The sequence below is a fragment of the Chelonoidis abingdonii genome, chromosome 15 (genome assembly GCF_003597395.2).
Source record: "Chelonoidis abingdonii isolate Lonesome George chromosome 15, CheloAbing_2.0, whole genome shotgun sequence".
Classification (NCBI taxonomy): domain Eukaryota; kingdom Metazoa; phylum Chordata; order Testudines; family Testudinidae; genus Chelonoidis; species Chelonoidis abingdonii.
Window position 1 is genome coordinate 49519775 of NC_133783.1, and position 23824 is coordinate 49543598.

A 23824-nucleotide genomic window follows, 5' to 3' on the forward strand; every position below is an offset into this window, starting at 1 on the left:
CCCAGTCTCTGTTTAGGCCTGAGTTAATTGTATCTAATTTGCATATTAATTCAAGTTCAGCAGTCTCTCTTTGGAGTCTGTTTTTGAAGTTTTTTTGTTGCAGAATTGCCACCTTCAAGTCTGTCACTGAGTGGTTAGAGAGGTTGAAGTGTTCTCCCACTGGTTTTTGAATGTCATGATTCCTGATGTCAGATTTGTGTCCATTTATTCTTTTGCGTAGAGACTGTCCAGTTTGGCCAATGTACATGGCAGAGGGGCATTGCTGGCACATGATGGCATATATCACGTTGGTAGATGTGCAGGTGAACGAACCCCTGATGGCGTGGCTGATGTGATTAGGTCCTATGATGGTGTCACTTGAATCGATATGTGGACAGAGCTGGCATTGGGCTTTGTTGCAAGGATAGGTTCCTGAGTTAGTGTTTATGTTGTATGGTGTGCGGCTGCTGGTGAGTATGTGTTTCAGGCTGGGAGGCTGTCTATAAGCGAGGACTGGTCTGTCTCCCAGGATCTGTGAGAGTGAGAGATCATCTTTAAGGATAGGTTGTAGATCTTTGATGATGCACTGGAGAGGTTTTAGTTGGGGGCTGCAGATGATGGCTAGTGGCGTTCTGTTATTTTCTTTGTTGGGCCTGTCCTGTAGTAGGTGGCTTCTGGGTACTCTTCTGGCTCTGTCAGAAGTAATAGGTTCAATTCCAGGTTCTGTAGACCCTACTACCCCCATCCCTGTAGTCTCTTCCCATCTTCATCTGCTCCTATCCCCCCTCCACAGTCCCTACCTTGCTCCTGCTTCTGTCCTCTGAGCTGGCCCTTCCCCCAGCTCATGCCTGTGTTCCCCCCTGATTCTATCCTCCCATGTCCTTGGTTCCTGCCAATCTACCCACCTCCTTCTGCTCTTGGCCCTTCCTCCCCTACCCCCAGCACCTGCTCCTAACCCCTCTCCCGCAAGTTTTCTACCCTCCTCATCGTCTGCCATGCATCTCTTCCCTCTCCCCCATCTGTTTGTTGCCACTCTGTTTCTTGCTGACTCTGCCTTCTCCTCCATGCCACCTGGACACCAGCTGTGGGAACATTGAGAGAAACAGTTTCCCAGCCCTCAGTTTTCATACCTGGCATCACAACAGCCCACAGCAAACTGGAGGAGCAACTGCAGTGAAAGTCCTGCTCAGGCTCTGCAACCCAAGAATGGAGCATGCTCGGGCCTTCTGTTGGGATGGCACAAGAGCCATGTGGTCAGCACACAGGCACTGAGAGGAGATGGAGCATGCTGGGAGCTGCCTGCAGGAGACTGCAAGCTTGGAGCAGGCTTGCTAAATGAGCTAACCAGAGATGGCTGGTGCTGGGAGGGAACCAGAAGTTCCTTATAAAAGAGAGCTGATGCCGTTGTTTGAGGAAGTTGACCCTGGGAAGTCTACAGGGGAGTCAGATCCGAGCAGGATAGCTGCAATCCAAACCCCCAGGTGGGTCTCTCCTTGAGAACTCACAAAAAAGAAAAAGGACTTGATGAAGGAGCCCTTTCACTCACCCAGGCTCTGAGGTAAGAGCCACATCTTGGACAGATTATTTGTGGGACTCTGAGTATTACTTTTGAGTTATTGCCTGAATACACCCGGACCCCTATAAAGGTAGCAATTGGACAAACAAGCATGTGGAGTCTCTGTAAAAGGGCTTGGAAGAAGGAAGAATAATGGGCAGAGCAGAAGCACTCCAGCCACAAGGGGACACATGGGGGCAGCCTATTCTTCCACAGAGAATTTAGTTGCCTAAGTCTAACTAGTCTCTATTGAGAGTGCGCAACATGAGATTTTTTTTAGAGGTTTATAACTTGACTGAATTTGGGTGGATTTTCACAAGAACAACAGAAGTCCCATCTCTGTTATCAAGGCAACCCTCCTGCCAAATTTCAAGTCACTAATCCACAGCATAGAGGTACTACAACTTTTCAGCTACATGGTTGTAACAATTTTTGTAATGTGGGCAAAACAACCTATTTCTCCCTGAACATGTTCTATGAAATGACTTAACCTGAGGCAGACATCCAGCACGGAAACCTTCAGCCAAAATGGTTAAAGTTTGGCAAAGTGATAAAGCAACTAAAGCTAGTAGGATCTTATAACGGGAAGTGTTGGATAACCTTAATGGTAGACATCACTACCTGTGCTGTTTACCCCTCCCATCATCCCTCATATACACACGTACTGCAGTTTGTATACCATGTGCAGGAATCAAACTAAACAAATGAAAACAGTCTAGACAAAAGGGTAACTTTTAATAACTGGTATTAAAGTGGATGCTTGTTCATCATTTTTACCCCCCTTCCACATGTATGTCTAGCGAAGCATTCAGATGAAAAATTCCACGAGGTAATTGTACCCCCACTGCCAGCCCCTGGCTCCAACAGAAACAACCTAGACAGGCACTTGGGCTGTTCTCTATTCTTAAATTATGCACCTTACATTTCTTCAGGATGCTCTTTTCGTTTAGTACAGCGTAAGTAAGTACAATGTACCTCTGCTCTTCAGTGGGTGAAATGATTTGGAACCTATTTTCCTGTTGGCTTGAGTCAGCCAGTCTGTTCACGACTCCCTCCACACAGACCCACTCTGGCTCATGTTATAAACTGAAAAGCTTCCCCCCCCTCCCCAAATGATTAGGAATCTTCAATGCAAAGTGAGTAGAGGAAGCAGGGGAGGGAACTGAGGGAGGCTGCAAGATAGGCAGTAGACCAGTCCAAAGGGAAATCATGACACAGCAGAGACCTGCTGAAAGTCAGAGCACCTGTGTATGTATATTATTTTATGAAATATTCATGTCAAAATCCTGCACTGGATTATCATATTCTAGTTCTGCAGTTACTAGCTTGGAGAACAGGAAATGTATACAGCTAACAGGTCAGCTACTTACTGATCCCCTCTCCAGCACAGGAAATGTGCCCTGAAAAACTTTATTTTAAGGATTTTCTTTCAAAAGGTACAAAGAGATATTTCTTTGCTACAATATTTGTAAGCATGCTACTACAATACCGGGTAAGACAGCCTAGGAATAACTTGTAAGGGTTTGCAAGAGAGTTAATTTAATCAGAAGCCAGCTACAGCGTACTGCAGTAATAACAGCTTTCATTCGGAACAATGCCTTCCTCTGGAAGTCTAACAAAGAGTTTGGCAAACAACTGTTTTACACATAGGAGATATTATATACATATGTATGAGGATAAGTGTGTGTGTGGTGGTGGTGGTGGTGAGATGGTGGTGTGATGTGGAATAAAGACTTCTCAGCAGGAGAATGGGAATACCTGCAATTCAAGGCTGGGGGTCTCCTCTCTCATTTAGGGTTGGGACCTAATTTGATGAAGCAGCTAAGGAGGCCAAGGGAAGTGAACAGTTTTCAGATGACTGCAGGGGCGTACTTTGTTGTCAGCTGACCACCATATTTTAGCAATCTTGCCATGCCTGTTGATAGAGTGGCATCTGAGTGCTGCGTCCCTTGGCTTTGGCAGCCCTGAACACTGGTTTACAGGTGATTTGGGATGGATGAGATGAGAGGGAAGGCTGGTTAGAGTGCAGGTGAGATAGGGCATCTCCTGATTTTCAGGGCTGGTTCTGGGCTCGCTGTTGGATTCACACAATTTAGTCAACTTCTCTCTTTGGAGTTTCAGCAAGTTTCACTCACCAAAGGCCTGGCAATGTTGGAGCAGTCTGGGCTACCACATACACATTGACCCATGTCCCTCCTGCCTGGTAAAGGCCAAAGGTAAGACACTCTTATGATTTATATTACTTAGCCAAGAGCATGACCCCATTGCCCTAAGAGCTGTTTGTACACATAGCAGAAACAGTCCTGCCCCATAGAGCTTACAACATAAATAGACAGGACAGACAAAGGGTGGGAGAAAGGAAGTCCTATTATCCCCATTGCACAGAAGGGGAACTGAGGCACAGAGAAATCGAGCAACTTACCTGCGGCCATACAGGGAATCTACAGCAGCTCTCCCAAGTGCTAGCCCAGTTCTTCAGCCACAAGATCATCCTTTTTCTGTGCATATTAAAACCACCGGTTTTATTACAAATGTAGGGCATTGCTACTTGCAAGCCCTGGTACACCCCTACAAATCCTTTGTTCGTTTTAAGAGCTGCCTATTTCACTGTAAACAGCTCAGAGAACATATCTAATCTTTCTCCATACACGTGCCTTCCTTACGGAGAAGCACTTGGAAGCTGGGCTGTAATTCTGCAGGGTGGGACAGATTGACACATTCCTGTACATTCTATCCTACAGCACACCTAGCCCCCAATGTGTAACAGCATTACAATCTCAACACCTTGCAATGCATTTCTAGGAAACATTTAAAACACAGGGTGACCAGTTTTAACCTTCTGGTAGTTGATTCTGTTTGAGAAAGGTTGATTTACAAAATTGTGGCACGGTTTTTGGTTCAGAGCCACAGTTTCCCTTTTGGCAGATGCCCTTCTTAGCCATGGGCTCTAGTGTGACACTTCTCTCCGTTTGTTTCTTCTCTTCTTATGTTGAATTGATCCTTCTAGGAACTGCTCCTCTGTATTTGGCACTGGTGTAACCACTGCTGGAATAATGTATCCAGTTCTGGTGCCCACAATTCAAGAAGGATGTTGATAAATTGGAGAGGGCTCAAAAAAGAGCCATGAGAATGTTTAAAGGATTAGAAAACCTGCCTTATAGTGATAGACTCAGAGACTTCAATCTATTTAACTTAATAAAGAGAAGGTTAAGGGTGACTTGATTATAGTCTCTTAAGTAGCTACACGGGGAACAAATATTTAATACTGATCTCTTCAGCCTAGCAGAGAAAGGTATACCATGATCCAATGGCTGGAAGTTGAAGCTAGACACATTCAGATTGGAAATAAGGTGTAAGTTTTTGACCATGAGGATACTAACCACTGACAATTTACCAAGGGTTGTGGTGGATTCTCCATCACTGATCATTTTTAAATCAAGACTAATGCTATTGTTAGGGCCCTAGCTTCATGTTTAAAAATAAAGGCAGTTAAATTGGAAATTTTGCCCTATATGCGTATCTGTGACTGAAACACATTATTTGGCAGAGGGGACATCGTGTACAAAGGAGACGAGCGTTCAAATCTTTACATTTCATCTCTATTTAATGTTAAGTCCAACAAGTTGTTAATTTCAATAAAATATTGTATTCGTTTTTGCAGGGTGGGATTTTCAAAAGAGCTCAATGTTGACCTAACTCTGCCCTTATTGAAGCCGGGGGAGGGGTGTTTGCCCTGGATTTCAATGGGAGAAGACTTAAGCCAATGTTGAGTGCTTTTGAAAATCTTATCCATGGTCATAGATACAATCTTGTTTTCTTATCACTCTGCCATTCATGTCTTCCTGTCCATTCCCTTCCTCTGCATTGTTCTCTACCCACACTGACACAACTTGCCCCAACTGACTTCAAAGGGCTTTGGATCAGGCCCTGAAGTGGTAACACAGATAAATCAATTTGAAAATGTAGGCCCTGATTCTCCTCTGCCTTGCACCTTGTGTAGTCAGTTATACCTAGGCAAAGTGAGTGTATAATGCTACTATTGGGATTCAGCAGCATTTCATACCCATTCAGCGCTCGCTTGGCAGAGATGTAAATCACTGTGCAGAGTGCAAGGCAACGGGGAATCAGGCCTGTGATTTTTATCTGGTCACCGTCCCCTGTCACACTCTAACTGAAACAACCTGACAATTGTATCAGCAAGAGGAATCCGTTTCCTGTGCTAACTTCAGTGATTGTGGAATGTGCTTTATTATAAAAATGAACACTTAAAAAATCCAAATTTATAATATACCCTACAATCAATCTCCCCAAGAGATCACATTGGCTGCTCGTGACAGCTGAAATAAATGCCATGTAAAGGAAGGACTTTTCTTAATATGTAATGCAGGTTGATACTACTGACGTTTGAAATCAGAAGAGTGAGAATGTTCTCTCTAAACTGGGTCTGACTTGCATACGGAAAAGATAGATTATGGGTAGGCCGGTGACTGTCTGACAGAACTCCTCAGCTTGCAATTTCCACTCCAACCTGTGCTTGTAAATCACACACAGCATTTATTGTTGCCTGCTTTTGGAAGCAGTATGGTCTAGTGGTTAGAGAAGGGGACCGGGAGAGGGGATATAGGTGTATTCTGGGCTGTGCCACTGATTTGCTGTGCAGCCTTGGGCAAGTCACTTAACCTCTCTGTGCATTAGTTTCTCTCTCTCCATAAAATAGGAGTAAAAATACTTGCAATCCTTTAGAGTGCTCTGAGATCTTCCAATGAAGAGCTGAGTATTTTTAATTATTTTTCATCTTTGTTTGGTACTAAGTAAAAACAAAGTTTTTTGTGTTTCATGCTTTAGACAGAATAGTTAAGATTGGATAATATAAAAAATTTCACCAGTGGTCAGCAAACTTTTACAGAAGTTGAAATCCATAAACAAAAGCCATCAAAGATGTTCAAAGATAAGTGAGTGACTATTCAGACCTCCATATAGCTCAGTCACTTTGTTCAACCAATTACTGGTGATCTCAGTTGGACTGTGAATACAGATTTCTTGGCTAAACTGACATATTGCAATAGTACACAAGACAGGTAAGGGCCAGAGCAGCAAGCAAAGGGTGTTTGCCAAGGGCATCCCTGCAGAAGGGTTTTGAGATGTTTGTCTTGGGTTATTGGGGCTTGGAGATTTTAGACACAACCATTTCCCTTACCAGCCCCCTCTCAACCTTTCACAGCATTCTTGTCTAAGTGTATGTCTACACTGCAATAAAACTCCCGCGGCTGGCCTGTGTCAGCTAACTCGGGCTCGTGGGGCTGTAAAATTGCACTGTTGATGTCTGGACTTGGCCTGGACCAGCATGGGATGGTCCCAAAGCCCACACTCCAGCTGGAGCCCAGACATCTACACTGCAGTTTGATAGCCCCACAACCTGAGCCCTGTGAACCTGATTCAGCTGACCCTGGCCAACTGCAGGTGTTTTACTGCAATGTAGACATACCCACAAAAGCTGCACTACACCTGGGAGCATGGTGAAATGCCATAGCTGGTTTCACTCTCAGGATCTCAGGCTAAGGGCTGCAGAAGGGCAAGGCAGTTTGTTGCTCTGAACTCCAAGAGTGACTCCAGTAATACTCCCAGTACTTTATGTGAAGAAAGGTTATCATGTTGTATTGTAAAGTTGATTGTGTTGTTGTGACAGGATGGTATACACCCTAATGGGGATATTAATACTTCTTTTTGCCCAGCCTTTGTCTCTCTTATCTATTTAGACCGTAAGCTCTTCAAGGCCTAGACATTCTCTTACTATGTGCCTGTGCAGGACTAGCACAATGGGACCCTGATCTCTGAGGCCTCTAGGCATTCCTCAAATACAAATACTACAAATACAGAATTTGGTTTTTAAAAAACAATTCTGACCGACAAGATCCATGTTTCATTTTAAGCATAAATGTTTTTATCAATTTTTTATAATTGCAAAAAATTTGGGGGGTGGGGTCAGACAATAATTATTTAATGACACTACAACACATTGAGATTTAAAAAGTTAAAGCTTTATAACCATTAAAACACAATTAGTCAACATCACTCACATGTCAAAATATACAAAGCAAACATCCTTAAATTAAACTCAAGTAAATTCCCTAGCAGCACTTATCTTACTTTGCCTATCTGTAAAGTTCAGTTATCATCAATGGAAATATTTTTTCTGTTGGTTTTTGACGTTGACATTTATTAATAAAAATCAGAGGGGTAGTCATGTTAGTCTGGATCTGTAAAAAGCAACAAGGAGTCCTGTGGCACCTTATAAACTAACAGATGTATTGGAGCGTAAGCTTTCGTGGGTCAATACCCACTTTGTCAGACACATGCTTATGCTCCAATACATCTGTTAGTCTATAAGGTGCACAGGACTCTTCGTTGCTTTTTATTGATAAAAATGTAATTCTTCTAAGCCTATTAATAATACATAATAGTGGTACACAAAGCCCCTAAATTTTGTAACTACTCTGAATTTTGAAAACTTCCTGTTTTCTTTTAAATGGAAAAGACACAGAAACCAAAGATCATTCTTTCTTGTTGTCTCCCAAACCAAAAGGTAAGAAATAATTTTCACACATTTTAAATGGATGACTGAAGACATTTTCATCAGGCAGGCAAAGACCACTGTACATGTCTGTCCCCATTTCCTGAACTAAACTGTTGTGTAGAAGCCAAAATCCATCCCAAAGATGGCTTATGTTTCAATGGAGGATGAACAGAGTCATTCTATGACAGCAGCTTCTGACTGCCCTCCCGCTGCTGCCCAAAGGTTTTCTAGCAGACACCTGTGTGCAATAGCTAATAAATGTAGCTCTATGCACACAATTGGCTACACAGTTGCACTGCCAGCGGCAGTTCAGGATGGAAACTGTCTGGCTACTCTACAGAATCTACTCCATAGCTACTCTATGACAACTACACGATGGCTACTGTCACAGAATGTTTAGAGGTAGGCACTACACTTTCCATTCAAAAATAATGATTTTGGCTCCTTCACTGTCCTCCAATGACAGAGGTACAGCATAACAGTGCAATCTTGGATATATTCTTAAAGGAAATAGTAACCTTTTCGCTCTACTCAGCAGTCTGAAAGTTCAGACGTGAGCACCCACGCCAGCATGAGGAAACTGTAAAATCTATTTGCAAGTTGTGAACCCAGAGATCAAAGGGATCGCAATCTGACCTCTAAAACTGCATCCACCGCCCTTCACATCTAAGAGTCGGAGTGTGCAATTCTCTGATGCATGTGCCAATGCACTGATGCACGCAAATCCACATTGGTGCATCTGCAAAAGCAGACACATAAAAAGTGGTGGGTGCAACTGCAAAGCCATTTTTTACATGTGGGTCTCTGTGTTCCAGGCAGAGTGTAGAGCATTTCCATGCCTGCTTATGAAAGAAGGTACACTTCTACCCCGATATAACACTGTCCTTGGGAGCCAAAAATCTTACCGCGTTATAGGTGAAACAGTGTTATATCGAACTTGATTTGATCCACCGGCGTGCACAGCCCCACCCCCGCCGGAGTGCTGTTTTACTGTGTTATATCCGAATTTGTGTTATATCGGGTGGCGTTATATCGGTGTAGAGGTGTATATTGCTAAAGGTTGCTTTATTGTTTGTTACAGAGGCAAGGCAGCATGGTAGTCTAACATACGACACTTAGAACCAATTGCCATCCCGTTTAATATTGGATAAACAATCCAAAGAAAGAGTCAGTCTTTAATGAGATCCTGATCTTGCAATACATTGCATGAATTCAGCAGTCTGTTTGTGCCACTAAATCACATGATCAGAGTCTACATAAAGATTTTGGTCAAATAGCATTAAAATTCTTTTTATGATTTCTACCAAGCTAAAAAAACACCTTACACTCTCTTACACTGACTTCACGGATAGCCAATACAAATTGTTCCTTTTTAAGTATGATGGGATCAGAAATGTCAATTAAATAATATTAAAAACTCTATTTTCCAATACATTTTATAGTCAAGATTTACAATGATTGCTGGATGTCAGGAAGAAGCTTTTGGAGAGGGAGAAAAAGATGTTTTGACTGTTGACCTGATGGAGATATTAATGGTGACAAACAAAATATTCTGCAGGAGCTGAATACATGGAAGGCTCACATCTTTGTGCTCAGGTAGAGAATGTTACTCCTTAAGAACAATGGTTTATTTTTTCTACTCCTACACTGATGTTCTTAAGTTCATTACCAAGCAACAGAGTGCAATAAAGCACTGCAAATATCAGAAGAATTAACTTACCACCGAGTCAAGGAACCTAATGCAACACTCAAGCTCCGGTCGAGTTTCACAGAACTGCCGAAAGAGAAGCCTTCCAATTGGCTGCTTGTCGCATAAACTGTAATAATCTCTCTCTAGAGGCAATAAAAGAAAAAGAGAAAAGAGTGTGAAAACCTGAAGATCCTCTTTGTGTGTTTTGGGCTGGCTACAATTTTAAAGCACCACAAGTGAGTGCAGTAAAACCACTCCAAACCATAACTCCCCCTTGGAAAATCAAAGCCAAAAACACTGGACCCATGAGGCTACCACGCACTCAATTCTACAGTCCCAGTGCAGGCAAAAAGTCCCACTCATGCCATTCAGCCATGGTAAGAATACAATTTTTGACCTTTCATTTCTGGAGTTATATAGAATCAGAGAAGGCAACTCCCATATTGTTTACCATTGTGGGGAAAAGGGGGGGGGGAACCTTAAGGGGAGAGTTACCAGAAGCCTTGAAAAAGCGAATTTGCACATGTTGCGTCAAAGTTTGGATTTAATGGGAACTTCAATAGCCTTATCCCTAGTTCCCCATATATTTAAATGCAGGTCAGAATACTGCAAAACTCTGGGAAAATTTGGTTTGACTTTGTGGCTAAAGCCCTTCTCTAATATACATGTATTTACAGGTATATATATTTTAAAAGTATTTAAAAATCTGTGCTATCTGTTCATTGGGCAGTAACCAGGGGCTTTGGACATACAACATCTTACTGATGAGATTGAGTTTCACATGACGTCTCCTTTAGAAGTTTATTTCACTTACGGCTTTATGGTATTTTTGTTTGTTGTTCCATCATTGTACAGCACTGAACAGCAATCTGACTACAGTGAAAAGCACTTTATGAATCAATATTTAAAAGGAAAATGAGGACAAAGAAAAAGAGTACCACAAATGGACATGGCACAAGTATAAACCAGCTGGTGTCAAATGTTCACTTTGCAAGATCAGCATTAAACACTAGTCAGCGTGGAGCTGCTGCACACACTTAAGATATGTTATTCCTTTAAAAATACTCAAAATGTCAAACAACATATTGTGTTGCCTGAAGCGTTCTTCTCACCGCCTTCCTCATTGCCATATGGCAGTCACTGTTATTATGGAAACAACTCACTCCCCAACACATAACATAACACTGCAAACAGACATGCAAAACCCACACAAGTTGTCAGCGCCTGGGTTACTTCTATCTTACAGCTCTAGTAGCTTGTGCATTTATTCCCCCCGCCTCCTGTCCACTAGTAGGAAAAACATAGGTGAACACAGGGAATCTGTGAATGAACCATCCATTTACTGGAGATTTTACATACCCAGAACAGGATTTTTACCCACTAGAGCTGATTTCGTCATGCCTATCCCCTGCAATAACTGGATGTAAGCCCAGGTGGAATATATATCAGATATTGGACTTGCTCAGATATTGCCAGATTACAGCCAGCTTTTGCATGGGTTGTAAAGGAAGGGGGAGCCTCCACCTCCTATGTAGGGGCTGGTCACAAGTCTAGTGATTGCATACACCCATGCGAATGGATTGCAGGTTTCTTGCATCATCCTCTGAAGTGCTGACTCCATGGGTGCTCCGGGGCTCAAGCACCCACTGAAAAATAAGAGTGTGTGCACAGCACCCGCAGGGCTAGATTAATCTTTTGTGGGCCCCGGCGCCCGGACAGAGATCCTACCCCCTACTCTGCCCCAAGGCCCCGCCCCTGCTCAGCATCTTTCCCCAGAGGGGATGGGGCAGAAAGGGGGACCCACCAGCAAAAACAAAAGTCAGTGCTTGTAATCTGATGCGTCGGGTACCGATGGCTGTCAGAGACAGGATACTGGACAAGTTGGACCATAATCATATATTTGCCAAGCACCCAAAAATGAATGGCGTATTGTTATTTTAATCAGAGGCAGCACGTGACTCCTCCATTTGGGGAGGCTGAGCCTGCCCAGACCCCGGCCCCACCCCAAGGCCTGCCCCTGCTCGGCTTCCTCCCCCCGAAGCCCCACCCATTGTCCACCACCACCCATCTCTCGTGCCTCTTTGCCCCCTTCAGCCCACTTGCCAGCCAGCCGCTCACCACTCACACTTGCCGCTTCAGCCCCTCCCCTGAGGCCCCCATGTGGGTGGTGTGGGGACAGGAAGAGCAGGAGCAAGGGCGGGGCTTCAGGCACAAGAGGACGAGCACGAGGAGGGCCTCGGGGCACAGGGTGGGCGGGGCCACAGCCGGGGTGCCCTTTTGGCAGTGATGGCACATTCCAAAAGCGACAGGCCAGCTGTTAGGGGAGGCTTAGCCTCTCCTGGCCTCTCATATGGGCCGCCCATGATTATAATCTGAATTTGTCCTCTGGACCACCCACTAACAACAACTTGTGGAGCTGGTCTGTTTGTATTGGCTGGGGTATGCAGCATGGAACAGCATGACACAGGCATTTACTGAGAGAAAGTCAGAATGCTGAATTTTAGGCCTCACTGCCTTGATAGTGGCCCTTTCAAGCGCTGCATGGTTATGCAGCTCAAACCTGTAGGTTTCTAGAGAGAAGACACGTGCAGAGCAATGGCAATCAAAGGAGAACTTGCTCAATTCAAGTGAGGACATAAAAACGAGAATCCTTTCACCTGGAAAACAATGATGCTGAAAGAGGCCTGGCACAAGCCTTTATCCATCAAAGCATTTAAGTAAGTCCTTAACTTTAAATATGTGCATGCACTTTAAGCATGTGCTTAAATTCTTTCCTGGACCAGGATCAGAGTGGGCAGAAAATTCAATAGGAGTTTGCAATGCAATATGGGAGCAGAAACAGAAACCTGTGGCAAACTAAATGTGCTGAGCCTCAGATGAGGTTTAGCTGGAGTTCTGAAGGTGGAATTACATAGAAACCTTTTGCTGCATTTGCTGTCTCAGTTCAAGGTTAACAGTAATTGTGTGCTTATTGTGCATAATCTACACTCAGAAAAAAACATCATGAGTCTACGTGTCACTCAGCTTTCCCTCAAATTAGGAATCAAGCCCTTCTGAAAGTCCCAAACTCTATTGTGATTGCTCTGAAGCCAATTCAATATGAAGTGAACAGTGCAAAAGATAATATTTCTTAATATAGGTTAAATGTGTGAATCGATGTAGTAAAATGCAGCATAAATGTACGCACATGTAAACATTTGATGCATTTTAAATGTTTCTTCTTGTATAGCCTTATTTTATGTATAGCATAATTATTTATAGCACAAAAATATATGCAGCTTTTTAAAATTTGTGAAAATAGGAGAGTATGGGAAACATTCACCTTAGAATGCTTATAATATCCTTAAAGACTAGTATTTGAGCGTATATATTGTCTGAATAATCTATGAGACTCATGCATTCAACAGACTGACATTATGGCATACAAGATACAGGAAACATTATGAAGCAAGTTAAACATTATTTTTATGGATAATATGAAATGGAAAATAAATGAACACACACCTGCTACTATAGCTATAGAACATGGCCAGCACATGAAAATGTTAACCCGTTCTTAAGGAGGAAAAAGGAAATACCAGTAATAACACCAGCTAAACACAAGACTCAAGTCCAGTTGCCTGGAGCCAGCCTGTCTTTGATTTAAAAAAGGGGATATATTTGATAGGTAACATACATAAATGGCGTAATTGTTTTCATTCCTTTTAGGTGACATAATTTTTTTTCCCTAGGCCCTGATCTTGCAGTTGACCCTGCTCAGTCAGTTGCAGGATTCTGGCCTGCATTAATATTTTGGGATATATGGACCATGTTCTGAACTAAGTAGTAAAACCATATGTCTCAGCTCAAGCCCAGAAGGTGACAATTTTGTTATATTAAACAAGTGCAAAACCAATGCAAACTGTGCTGTAATTGCATGTCCAGATTCTTGACAACAGACTAGCAGCCAGGAAGGGAAAAGAGAGATTGCTGGGCAGATCATATGATCAGAAGCCTATCTTGGACTGGGTTTAATTATTGTATCATTTTCTGTATGTCTGCCAATAAAGATATCCATCCAGTTGCAAAAGTTTAAAAAACAGAAAGAATGATTTCCTGAGGAAATGGAAGGAAATGTTAAACATTTGGAAGTGAAGCCATATGTTTGTGATGACGCAGTGTAACTAAAACAATTCTGAGAGCAATAACTCTAGAAGATTGCCTCTCCCATTTTGGAAGACTTTTGCTTTAACACCTGCAAAGTCACATGCAGACAGAATGGATCTTTAAAATGGGAGGGGTGAAAACGATAGGGGGTCAGTTTGTTTTAATCTTTCAGTTTCTTTATGTAGAATTGGCAAATACAGTAGACCTGCCAGTGAACTGTTTATCATCCCAATTAAGCAACTGTTCCGATTAATAGAGGAGGCTATTAAAAAGTCGGCAGAAAAGATTTAAATAAAATATAGTCACAAATACTAGGTGATAAATTATATTCACTCTAGGTTTATTGTATATTTATTTGGTAATTTCTATATTAAGAGATCAGAGTTCCACACTTTAAACACCACTTGAACATTTGGAATTGGCCAACAGCGTTTTCATTGAACGAATTATGTCTTGAAAAGCAGAGGTCATTACTGTTCACTGTAATAAGGCTAAGCTTGTTCCCTGGGAGATGTTTCTATAAAATAGGTCTTTTGATTAAGGCCCTAATTCAGCAAAGTACTTAACAGTATATTCAAGCACGTGAATAGTCCCATTTCCAAAATTTCATTTTGATCAACCTTTTTTGAGATAAATAAATTAAATGGTTTCCATGAATATTGTTTTACTTTTGGTAAAACTTTTTTTGGGGGGTGGGGAGAGGTGGGAAGGGGGGTAAAACTGTTTCCAAACACTGAAAAAAATTACCAAAAAAGTTTTTTGAAAACTGATTAAAATAAATGGGTTTTGATTTTGGGTAAAAAAAATGTATTCCCTCTCTTTCCCCAAATCTCATGCAACATAGTTAGCATTTTCTACCAGCTCTAAAGAGGGCCTAAACATCTCTGGAGGCAGATGGGGGGATTTTTTTAAATCTTTGCAATATAGATTTCATTATATTTTAGGGAAGGACTAAAAAATTGGAGAGGGATAATGACATTAGGCTGACAAAATTATTCTGATGTTTTCAGGTCTAGTGTAAATTGCAAGATCACACTCGTGTGACCAGACAGCAAATGTGAAAAATCAGGACAGGGGATGGGGGGGTAATAGGAGCCTATATAAGAAAAAGACCCAAAAATCAGGACTGTCCCTATAAAATCAGGACATCTGGTCACCCTAGATCACACCAAATTTGCAAATTTTTCCCAAGATGTTGAAACATGTCAGAACAATGTGCAGCTTCTGAACCAGCTTAGGCATGCGTTGAACTTTTTTCTAGAGATGGGGTAAAACCAGAACCATTCAGCCAACATCTCTGTCTCCTACTCAAAGTTAGGATGGTTCCGATAAAATAGATCCTAACTGCCCTTCGTTTTGGTTTTGCAAACCTAAACCCAAACAGGTTTTCCAAAAGAAAAATCACCTCTGTTTTTTGCCCATCTTTGCTTACAAAATGGAATCTCTCCAAAGCACAAAAATGACAAAAGCAGGAAATAAATCAAATATTAAAGGAATATACTATTTGCTTATCCAAAAAAGAACACCAGTGCTTTAAAATGTAAACATAATTGTTACGTGTGCCATCAGTATCATAATGGAAAGTACCTTTTACAACACTGAATAACTTCACTGATAGACACTTTTAAAAGGAATATGTTTTTCCTTTTAAAACCAGTAAGTCTAACACTAGTGCTTACCTGCTATAATTTATTCTTGCCCTTCTCCAGTTGAATGTGAAATTACACCTACCTACATATAAACATAATAAACCGAGCGTACTAATCCACCCAGTCTCTGAGGGTGATGAAAGTAGCTTCCTATCAAAGGCTTCTTTGTGCATGATTTAAAAGGGCCTAAAATGCTTTGATTGCATTATTAACAGTGTCTGTGCTGCTGTTATATTGTAGAATAAGGTGCAAAGTTGGAATGCCAGCTCTTACAGTCTATAAAATATGGGTTTTCATCTCCTATAAGAAATGTGTTTCACTACAAAAGACCATCCTTGTGTTCAAAATTAAAGGGCCAACTTCAGCTTCATTTACACCAGGGCTCCCCCAATTATTCTCTTCTCTTCTATTCTGGTCTTTATCACCATAGATCTGAGAGCCAACAAGAGCCGCCTAAGGCTTACCGGGGACCCGTGTATTTGCAATCTGCAATAAGAAAAGCACCATACAAGAGTTCAGCATTGTTATCTCTGAAAAACCTCAAATACAGATCCACGGCTCATAGTGTATTTCATTCTTAATGGGGAAGCGGGGCATTGTTGCCCCAGCTCCGCCTGCTGGAAAAGTATTTACAGTGGGAGGAGACTCATTTGCTTGGTGACTTAGGAGGACTTCTGCAGGCAAGCTGGTGGGTGTGCAATGTAGGTCTCACCTGTTTTCCCATCAGGTGAATGTGGCAGTCTATGGGTTCAAACAGTGCTGAGAACTCGCCCTCTGAAAAGCAGGCCCCTTTAAGATGTCTCAAGCTGAGCACTCAAAACCACTAGTCACTTTTGAAAATCGTGGCCTAAAAATTAACCAAGTGAATCAGAATATAAGATCTAAACAAGGGTGACCAGACGTCCCAATAATAGCGGCTTTGTCTTATATATGCAATTATACTCTCCCTCCCCCTCGAAAAAAAAAAACTTGTCCAGATTTTTCATATTTGCTATCTGGTCACCCTAATCTAGACATTTTTAAGAGCGAACACAAGAGGAAGAAAAAGTTATAACTCAGTTCACCCAGGAGAGCCCCAGAAACTATGATACTAGTCACATTATAATTGTTGAATATAGATAGACTCCATTCACCACTACAGATAAAGCCGCACACACTGCTCAGTGGCGCACAATATTTCCATCTGCAAAATAGCACTTCCCTGCCTCACAGGCATGTTGTAAGGATAAATACGTTAAAGGTTGTGAGCCGATACTATGGTAATAGGCCCACATAACCGTGATAGATTAGATTATCTATCAGTCAACTTCTTCAGGAGTGATTGACTTAATATTGTTTCAATTGCTAGTGTCTCTCAGAGAAAACCCTCCTATAAGCATGCTGCTTTTGGCTAGTCTGAAACCAGCATAGACAGTGGTGATTATCTAGGAAGAAGAAGAAATTCAGCCCCAGCTCACCCAGTTCTAAGGAATACTTTGGGGTATGAGTGAATGTCCCTGAGTTGAGATGCGCATCACTCAGAGTGGCTAGTGCTGGGGATTTAAGGTCCAGTATAATAAGTCCTGAACAATAACAACAGGTGCAGCACAAGGAGGAAACGTGTTTATTCTTTGAAGAATTGAATCCTCAGAACTCATCCTTCCATACAGCACAAAGTGCTACTAGATCGTCTTAAACTTCCCTGCTAATTACTTGTAATCCAAATCCATGGAGCAGACATTGAGCCCAACAGATCACAACAGATTCTCTTTTTATATTAAACACCTACACATAGGCTTGGAAGGATTACAGTTTTATTGGTAAATGCTGATTTCATCATACACACACAAACTGATGACAAGCCATTTCCATCAATAATAATTAAAATTGGCAAAAATAGGAAAAATAAGAAAAATTCTGCCTGAAGATATTTATTTTGTATATTTTGACATGTGATGCTGACAGTTTGTGCTTTAACAGATATAAACCGTTATTTTGAATCTCAATGTCTACTGCTATTCAATAATTGTCTGACCCACCCCACACCCAACATTTCCTGCAACTGTGACCATTTAAATTGATAAAATTAGAAAAAAAATCTCTTAAAATCCATCATTTTGCACAACTGTGAAAATTTAAAATCAATAAAAATTTTAAAATGCTTAAAAATAAACATCTGATATTCTTCATTACAATTATAAAAAAATTGAATTCTGGCAAGCCTACCTATACTGCACCATCATTTTGCATGCACTTTAAGGAGATTAAAAACAAAGACATGGACCAAGATGCTCAAAAGTGCTAGTTTCCTTTGATTTCCTAAGGGCGTTAGGCACCCAAATACTTTAAGGATCTGGGCGATGGTTCCTGTCTTAACAAGTGCATATATTAGCACAGTGTCTGTACTGCATAGGTGCATAATATCAATCCTAAAAACTAAGGCTTGTGAAGGAGTTACTTTACCAGTAACAAAAGCACACATTTTCTAAAATTCAATACATCACCCATTTATTATTTTCATTTACACTAAATAGTAAAATAGATTAGACCACGCTACAGTTGAGGGGCTTGCAACATTTTTTATTTTAAACTGCCATCATTTTCAGTTTGCTATTCAAGCACTCTTATTTTTTCCACAGTTGTATAACTTTAAAATGTTCAGACAATGTATAGTACATTCCAGCCTGGAGCACATTTTTATACCTGAGTTATTTCCCCCTTTTTATGTGGGATTTTATAACTCTGACAGACCTACAACCAACCCCACTGGAGTGGCTGTTGCTTTGATGCCGACTACACTAATTAATTAAAAATACAAATATAAACAAAATTATTTGTGACAATGGAATTACTTCAAACTGGCTTCAAGTCCCGCCAATTTCATTTTCTCTGCTTGTCAACTGTCTCTTTTAAAACAAACAAAAATAATCTTCTGATGTTTAATCATGTCATTAATTCAGATTCAGACAATGCTTTCCATACCTTCCTTTTCTCCCCCCAACCCCCCAGCTTTCACAGTGTTAGACTACATGGGTAGACTCCATGCATCAGAGAAGAACTACACTAAGGATGAAATTTTCTAAACATTAGACCTATGCTGATGTTGCAAAAAAAAATGGTTAGGAGAATACGTCAGAAAATTCCCACAATTTAATTTGCTCCAGTGGTATATGGGGTCCCTTTTATTTGTTTCCTCTGAACAGTGGTGAAGTTTTCCCCAGGGAAATGTCTGTGGAAAGTGGAATCCCACAAACAGCTACATGAATATGTTTGCACGAGCATCTGCAGCAGCAATGTTTATGTGGGCCATCTTAGAATCTCTTTGTTGATTTTGGAGAAAGGCTCTGGATGAACAGCAGGAGGGATGACTAACCCCTCCTCACTTTTTTGTAATGTGCAGCAGCAGCAAAGCAAATGATGTGTTGGGGGAACCACCACCACCAGAAACATCAGTGGGGTTGAGAGTGTGGTAGCATTTCACCGGCAGGAAGGGATCTCGTAATCCAGCCCTGTGTCAGGACTACAGCCAAGTGGTGTGGCAGGGGAATATAGCCCCTGGATCCAGCATTTGTGTGGTAGCATGTATCTTTCAATTTAATGAAGCCCGTCCGTCTATATTGGCTGTGGACATGGACAGACAAGTACATCTGTCAATGGCAGTGCTAGGAATCCCTCTGAGTTATTCCAGCCCTCCTCCGCTCTATAAAACTTTTTTCCTTGATTGGATGACCATAAATATTACCATGTGACTTAGGTGACTAATGACAGAGCTCAAATAATGAATTGCAGATACTGTATAGTCAAATTGTTGCAGATAATGTGAAATTTTGTTCATATGAAATATTCAAACCATTTTGAATCATGAATTAAAAAAAATTGCTTGCCAACTACAGTGAAACTCTGCTATAACACGATGACTGGATCTAAAAAATTTGAGCGCGATAAATGCGGGGTCACGGTATAGCGAGGTTTACCATTTCAAGCTGGTCAGTTTCAGGCTGGTCAATTTCTCTTGGGCAGAAAACGACTTGCATTTGCGAACTGCCCATAACAGTAACTGAAAGGGTGCAGCTCCAGCGGTGGGGGCTCTCAGCCGTACAGCAAGAGAGGGAAACACTTGGGGAGAGCAGGGGAGACATACAAGGGGCAGAGGAAGAGTGAGGAGCACCTGGGGAGGAGAACGGCTCTTCTCGCCAACAGAAGAAGTGGGGGTAGGGGGGGAAGAGGCAGTGGGGAAGGCACATTCCATTTTTGGGTTTTTTTCTTTCTTTGGCAACACTCCAGCCTCTCTTTTTTTTTTCTTTTTTGTGCTTCGGCAGCGCTCTGGCGGTTTTTTTCTTTTTTGTGCTTCTGCAGCGCTCTGGCTGCTTTTTTTTGTGGTTTTTTTTTTCTGTTTGGGGTGGCCAGAGCCACCTTATGATCATGTTATATCCGAATTCGCGTTATAGCGGGGCGCGTTATAGCGGGGTTTCCCTGTATTTGTGAACAGGAAAAGGGGGTGTACCAGCTGAATAAATTGTGAGTTACAAAAATGAGCCTGATGCCAAGCCAATGGAAGACCATAGAAAGACTTCCATTGATTTCAACGGACTTTGAATCAAGCCCAGTTTGTCCATCTCTGGCAAGCACATTTTAAATCAGTGGTGCTCAATCTTTCCAGACTACTATACCTCTTTCAGGAGTCTGATTTGTGTTGTGTGCCCCCATATTTCACCTCACTTAAAAACGACTTGCTTACAAAATCAGCCATAAAAATACAAAAGTGTCACAAGCACACTATTACTGAAAAATGGCTTGCTTTCTCATTTTTACCATGTAATTATAAAACAAATCAATTGGAATATAAATATTTACTTACATTTCAGTGTATAGTATATGGAGCAGTGTAAACAAATCATTGTCTGTCTGAAATTTTAATTTGTACTGACTTCTCTAGTAATTTTTATGTAGCCTGTTGTAAAACTAGGCAAATATCTAGATGAGTTGATGTACCCCCTGGAAGACCTCTGCATAACCGTGGTTGAGAACCACAGCTTTACATGAATGAAACACTCTGTACCTCTCCCAGCTCTGCATTAACTGTGATGAGAATGTATGGGAGGTGACCTGTAATTGGGTATCCATATTCTGGGGCCTTGCCTACAATGGCGCTTTACAGCGCCGCAACTTTCTCGCTCAGGAGTGTGAAAAAACACCCCCCTGAGTGCAGCAAGTTACAGCGCTGCAAAGCGCCAGTGTAAACAGTGCCCCAGCACTGTAAGCTAATCCCCATGAGGAGATGGAGTACGTGCAGCGCTGGGAGAGCTCTCTCCCAGCGCTGGCGCCACGACCACACTTGCATTTCAAAGCGCTGCCACAGCAGTGCTTTGGAGTTTCAAGTGTAGCCAAACCCTGAGTACGTCCCCCCAGTCTGGCTAACACAAACATAGTTAATGTTTTATAGCCTTTGTGAAACAATTAGTAGTTACCTGATAACTGTATCTGATATACACATTTAAGTTTGGCTAGGAAAACAATTTTTGTCTTCTTAAACAATGCCCAACAGTGTATGAGCCACGAAGACGGACTGAAAAGTTCCCCCAAAGAAATACGAAAGGTCACCTCAGACTATGGAGGTGCCCCTTGGAGTAAGGAACGAAGGTTTGGTTGTCCCTATTTTGTAGCTGTTAAAGCAGCTAGTGAGTTTGTCTTTTACCTTGGGGCTTTTTTGTCTGGTTCTAGAGATAATGACTGAAATACCCAACTTATTTTCTGTCTAGTACTTTCACTTAGTTGTCGCCCTGGTTATACCCTGAGCAATATGTGCTGAAAGAATATTTTAGTAAATGTTGTAATTTGAATGTTTAAGGCCGTGAATTCTACAGAACTGTTTCTGTTGTACACAGCACAAAATAAACATCCCAGTTCCAGGAAACTAAAGGAGACATCTTGTGAATCGTTTTCTTAACACTAAAAAGAATTCTGTAAAACCACTCTATGCCTTCTGAATCAGTCTAGACTAAACCTTCATCAGATCTATACAATGGTACAATGGGCAAAGTAATATGCCAATGCATATATATAAGGAATACAAGTTTCTACTGTGCATATAATAAAATTCCTTATGCAAAATAGTTACTGTGCATAATATCCAGGAGCCACTTCAAATTTTAAACATCTTAGCCATTTTATTAATGATTCTTTTAACAAAATAGTAGATTCTGATAGTTGCTCTCTGGTTGCTAGATTTCTTGCTTGCTTGCTGGTTTTGAAATACACACTCAAAATCCGCAAATAAACTAATGAAACCCCACAGACTTAAGATGACAAATTATTTTTTAAACATTTGTCTCCCCCCATTTTTTTAAGTAAACTAAAACTATTGAAAAACAAACCCAATAATGATGTGAATCAAACCACCAGTAACACATTGTAAAATGTTTTTAAACAAAAATCAATCCCTTCCACCAGTTCTGAAGAAATAGACATAATTTTCACTCTTTAACAGATACCTATCTTAACAAGTTAACACCAATGCTAATTTTATGGCTAACATATCAGCTTTTGAAAAACAAGGTCTCTCTCTGTAATCGGAACACTGACATAACCTTAATTTATGTTCTCTCTCTGCTTCAACTTCCTGCTGAGCGATAACCCCAGCTGAGTGGGTGTGAAGGCGCTGGTATGCTGGGTAAAATTGGTATTAACAGTGGAAAAGCTATTTAAAAGTCATTTGGAAACTCAGAAGAAACTAAGAGGAACTTGTGCTAACGGGGACTGTTTAACGGAAAGTATGTTGATTTCCTTTTTAGCAGACGTATGCAGTACCAAGCTCCTCTCTTCACTGAACAGTGTGATGGATTGAGAGGGCTCAGTGGCTGGTGTCCAAATACGTAAAAACCTTGAACAATATTAAAGAGAGCTAAAAAGAGAGGGTATTTTGATGAGGAACCTCTTTCATGTGTTTATGAAAGCTGATTTGCCTCAGGAAACGAACAATGGTTTCCCGCTCAGTGATCATCCATGCATTCTCTAAGCTGATCTTAACATTCTATTCTTTTCTTCCATTCCTTGGTTTAGTTTCATATTGTCATATGAATCTCTTGCACTTATATAGTGCCTCTCATCCCCAAACACCTCAACATGCTGTGCATTCTTATGCTACAGCATTTACAGGGATCGCTGAAAAGCAGTCACGGTTTAGCAGCACACATGAATGCTACGCAGTGGCATATAGCACTGAGCAAAACAACCAAGGGAATTTCAGTAGAGTATAATTACCACCCACCCCCAGGAACTGACAAGAACTCTGGACTTAACTAACACCCCCACCTCTGTAAATTGTGCTATGAAATGTTTAACTCACCACAAGCGGTCAAGTGCTTTGATTTGCTTCCCGTTTGAAAGACAACACCTGAATGCCCCATGCCGTACTACTGATTCTAAGGGACCTACCACCTACTGAATCACCAACCTTATACCTCCTGCAGCCCCTAAACATCCCTGGAAAGCCTCCCATTCAAGTGCTGACCCAGCCTGACTTCACATAACTTGGCAACGGTAACAGGATCACTGCACAAAGGGGCATGGCTATTTGCAAACCATCTCAACGGTTCAGAATATTTGATGTTCCCTGAAGTGCAGTGTGCCCACTTATGTGTTGACATTGTTCACGTAAACTGTTGAGTTTCACTGAGCAAGGAGAGATGTGGGATTATCTCACTGTTACAGTATATCTGCATTTTCACATATACATAAAGTTTGACTTTAATGAGGAGTTGGGTGGCTAAATTCCATACATTTCTTTGAAAATGTGAGGCTATGGAGTGCACAGTACTGCTCGTGAAAACAGGCATGATGTATGCCAGGCTACCCCCACGCATATGATACAGCAGCCAGAAGTCTGCTCTAAATTTGTCTGCAGGCAGTCAAGGATCAGTCGGATATAACTGTAAGAAGAGTCAGGATGAGCTGTGCCCTGACATCTGGTGGTCAATTATGGGAAGTGTGGAAAGAATGTCCGGAATGTGAGGTCTCAAATATTTGCATAGGCACACCTAGCAAGGAGCCAGCAAGGAGCCTGGGAATGGTTATTTGGACATTTCTGGGATCCCCAATTTCTTCATTGTTGGGGTAGGATAGATAAGGTGTTGCCACCTGACTGTGTGAACAAGGAACTACGGGACTGCTTTGTGACAGAAATGTCTCAATATAAATTAAAGGACACTTGCTAGACAAGGGACTGGGTTCCAAAACCCAGTGAATAGAGAGAG

At 41.5% G+C, this 23824-nt stretch overlaps 1 protein-coding gene across 4 annotated transcripts in view; it reads right to left on the minus strand.

The window, feature by feature from the left end:
- GRK5 (G protein-coupled receptor kinase 5) overlaps positions 1-23824 on the minus strand; it is a 232592-nt gene that overhangs the window by 77935 nt on the left and 130833 nt on the right. For 3 of the 4 annotated variants that reach the window (XM_032780769.2, XM_075072511.1, XM_032780766.2), the window contains exon 3: positions 9829-9941. In XM_032780769.2, coding sequence (XP_032636660.1) covers positions 9829-9941 — 113 coding nt within the window. Of the gene's footprint in view, positions 1-9828; positions 9942-22917; positions 22994-23824 lie in introns of those variants that run through there. The other variant, XM_032780767.2, reaches the window with a different exon arrangement.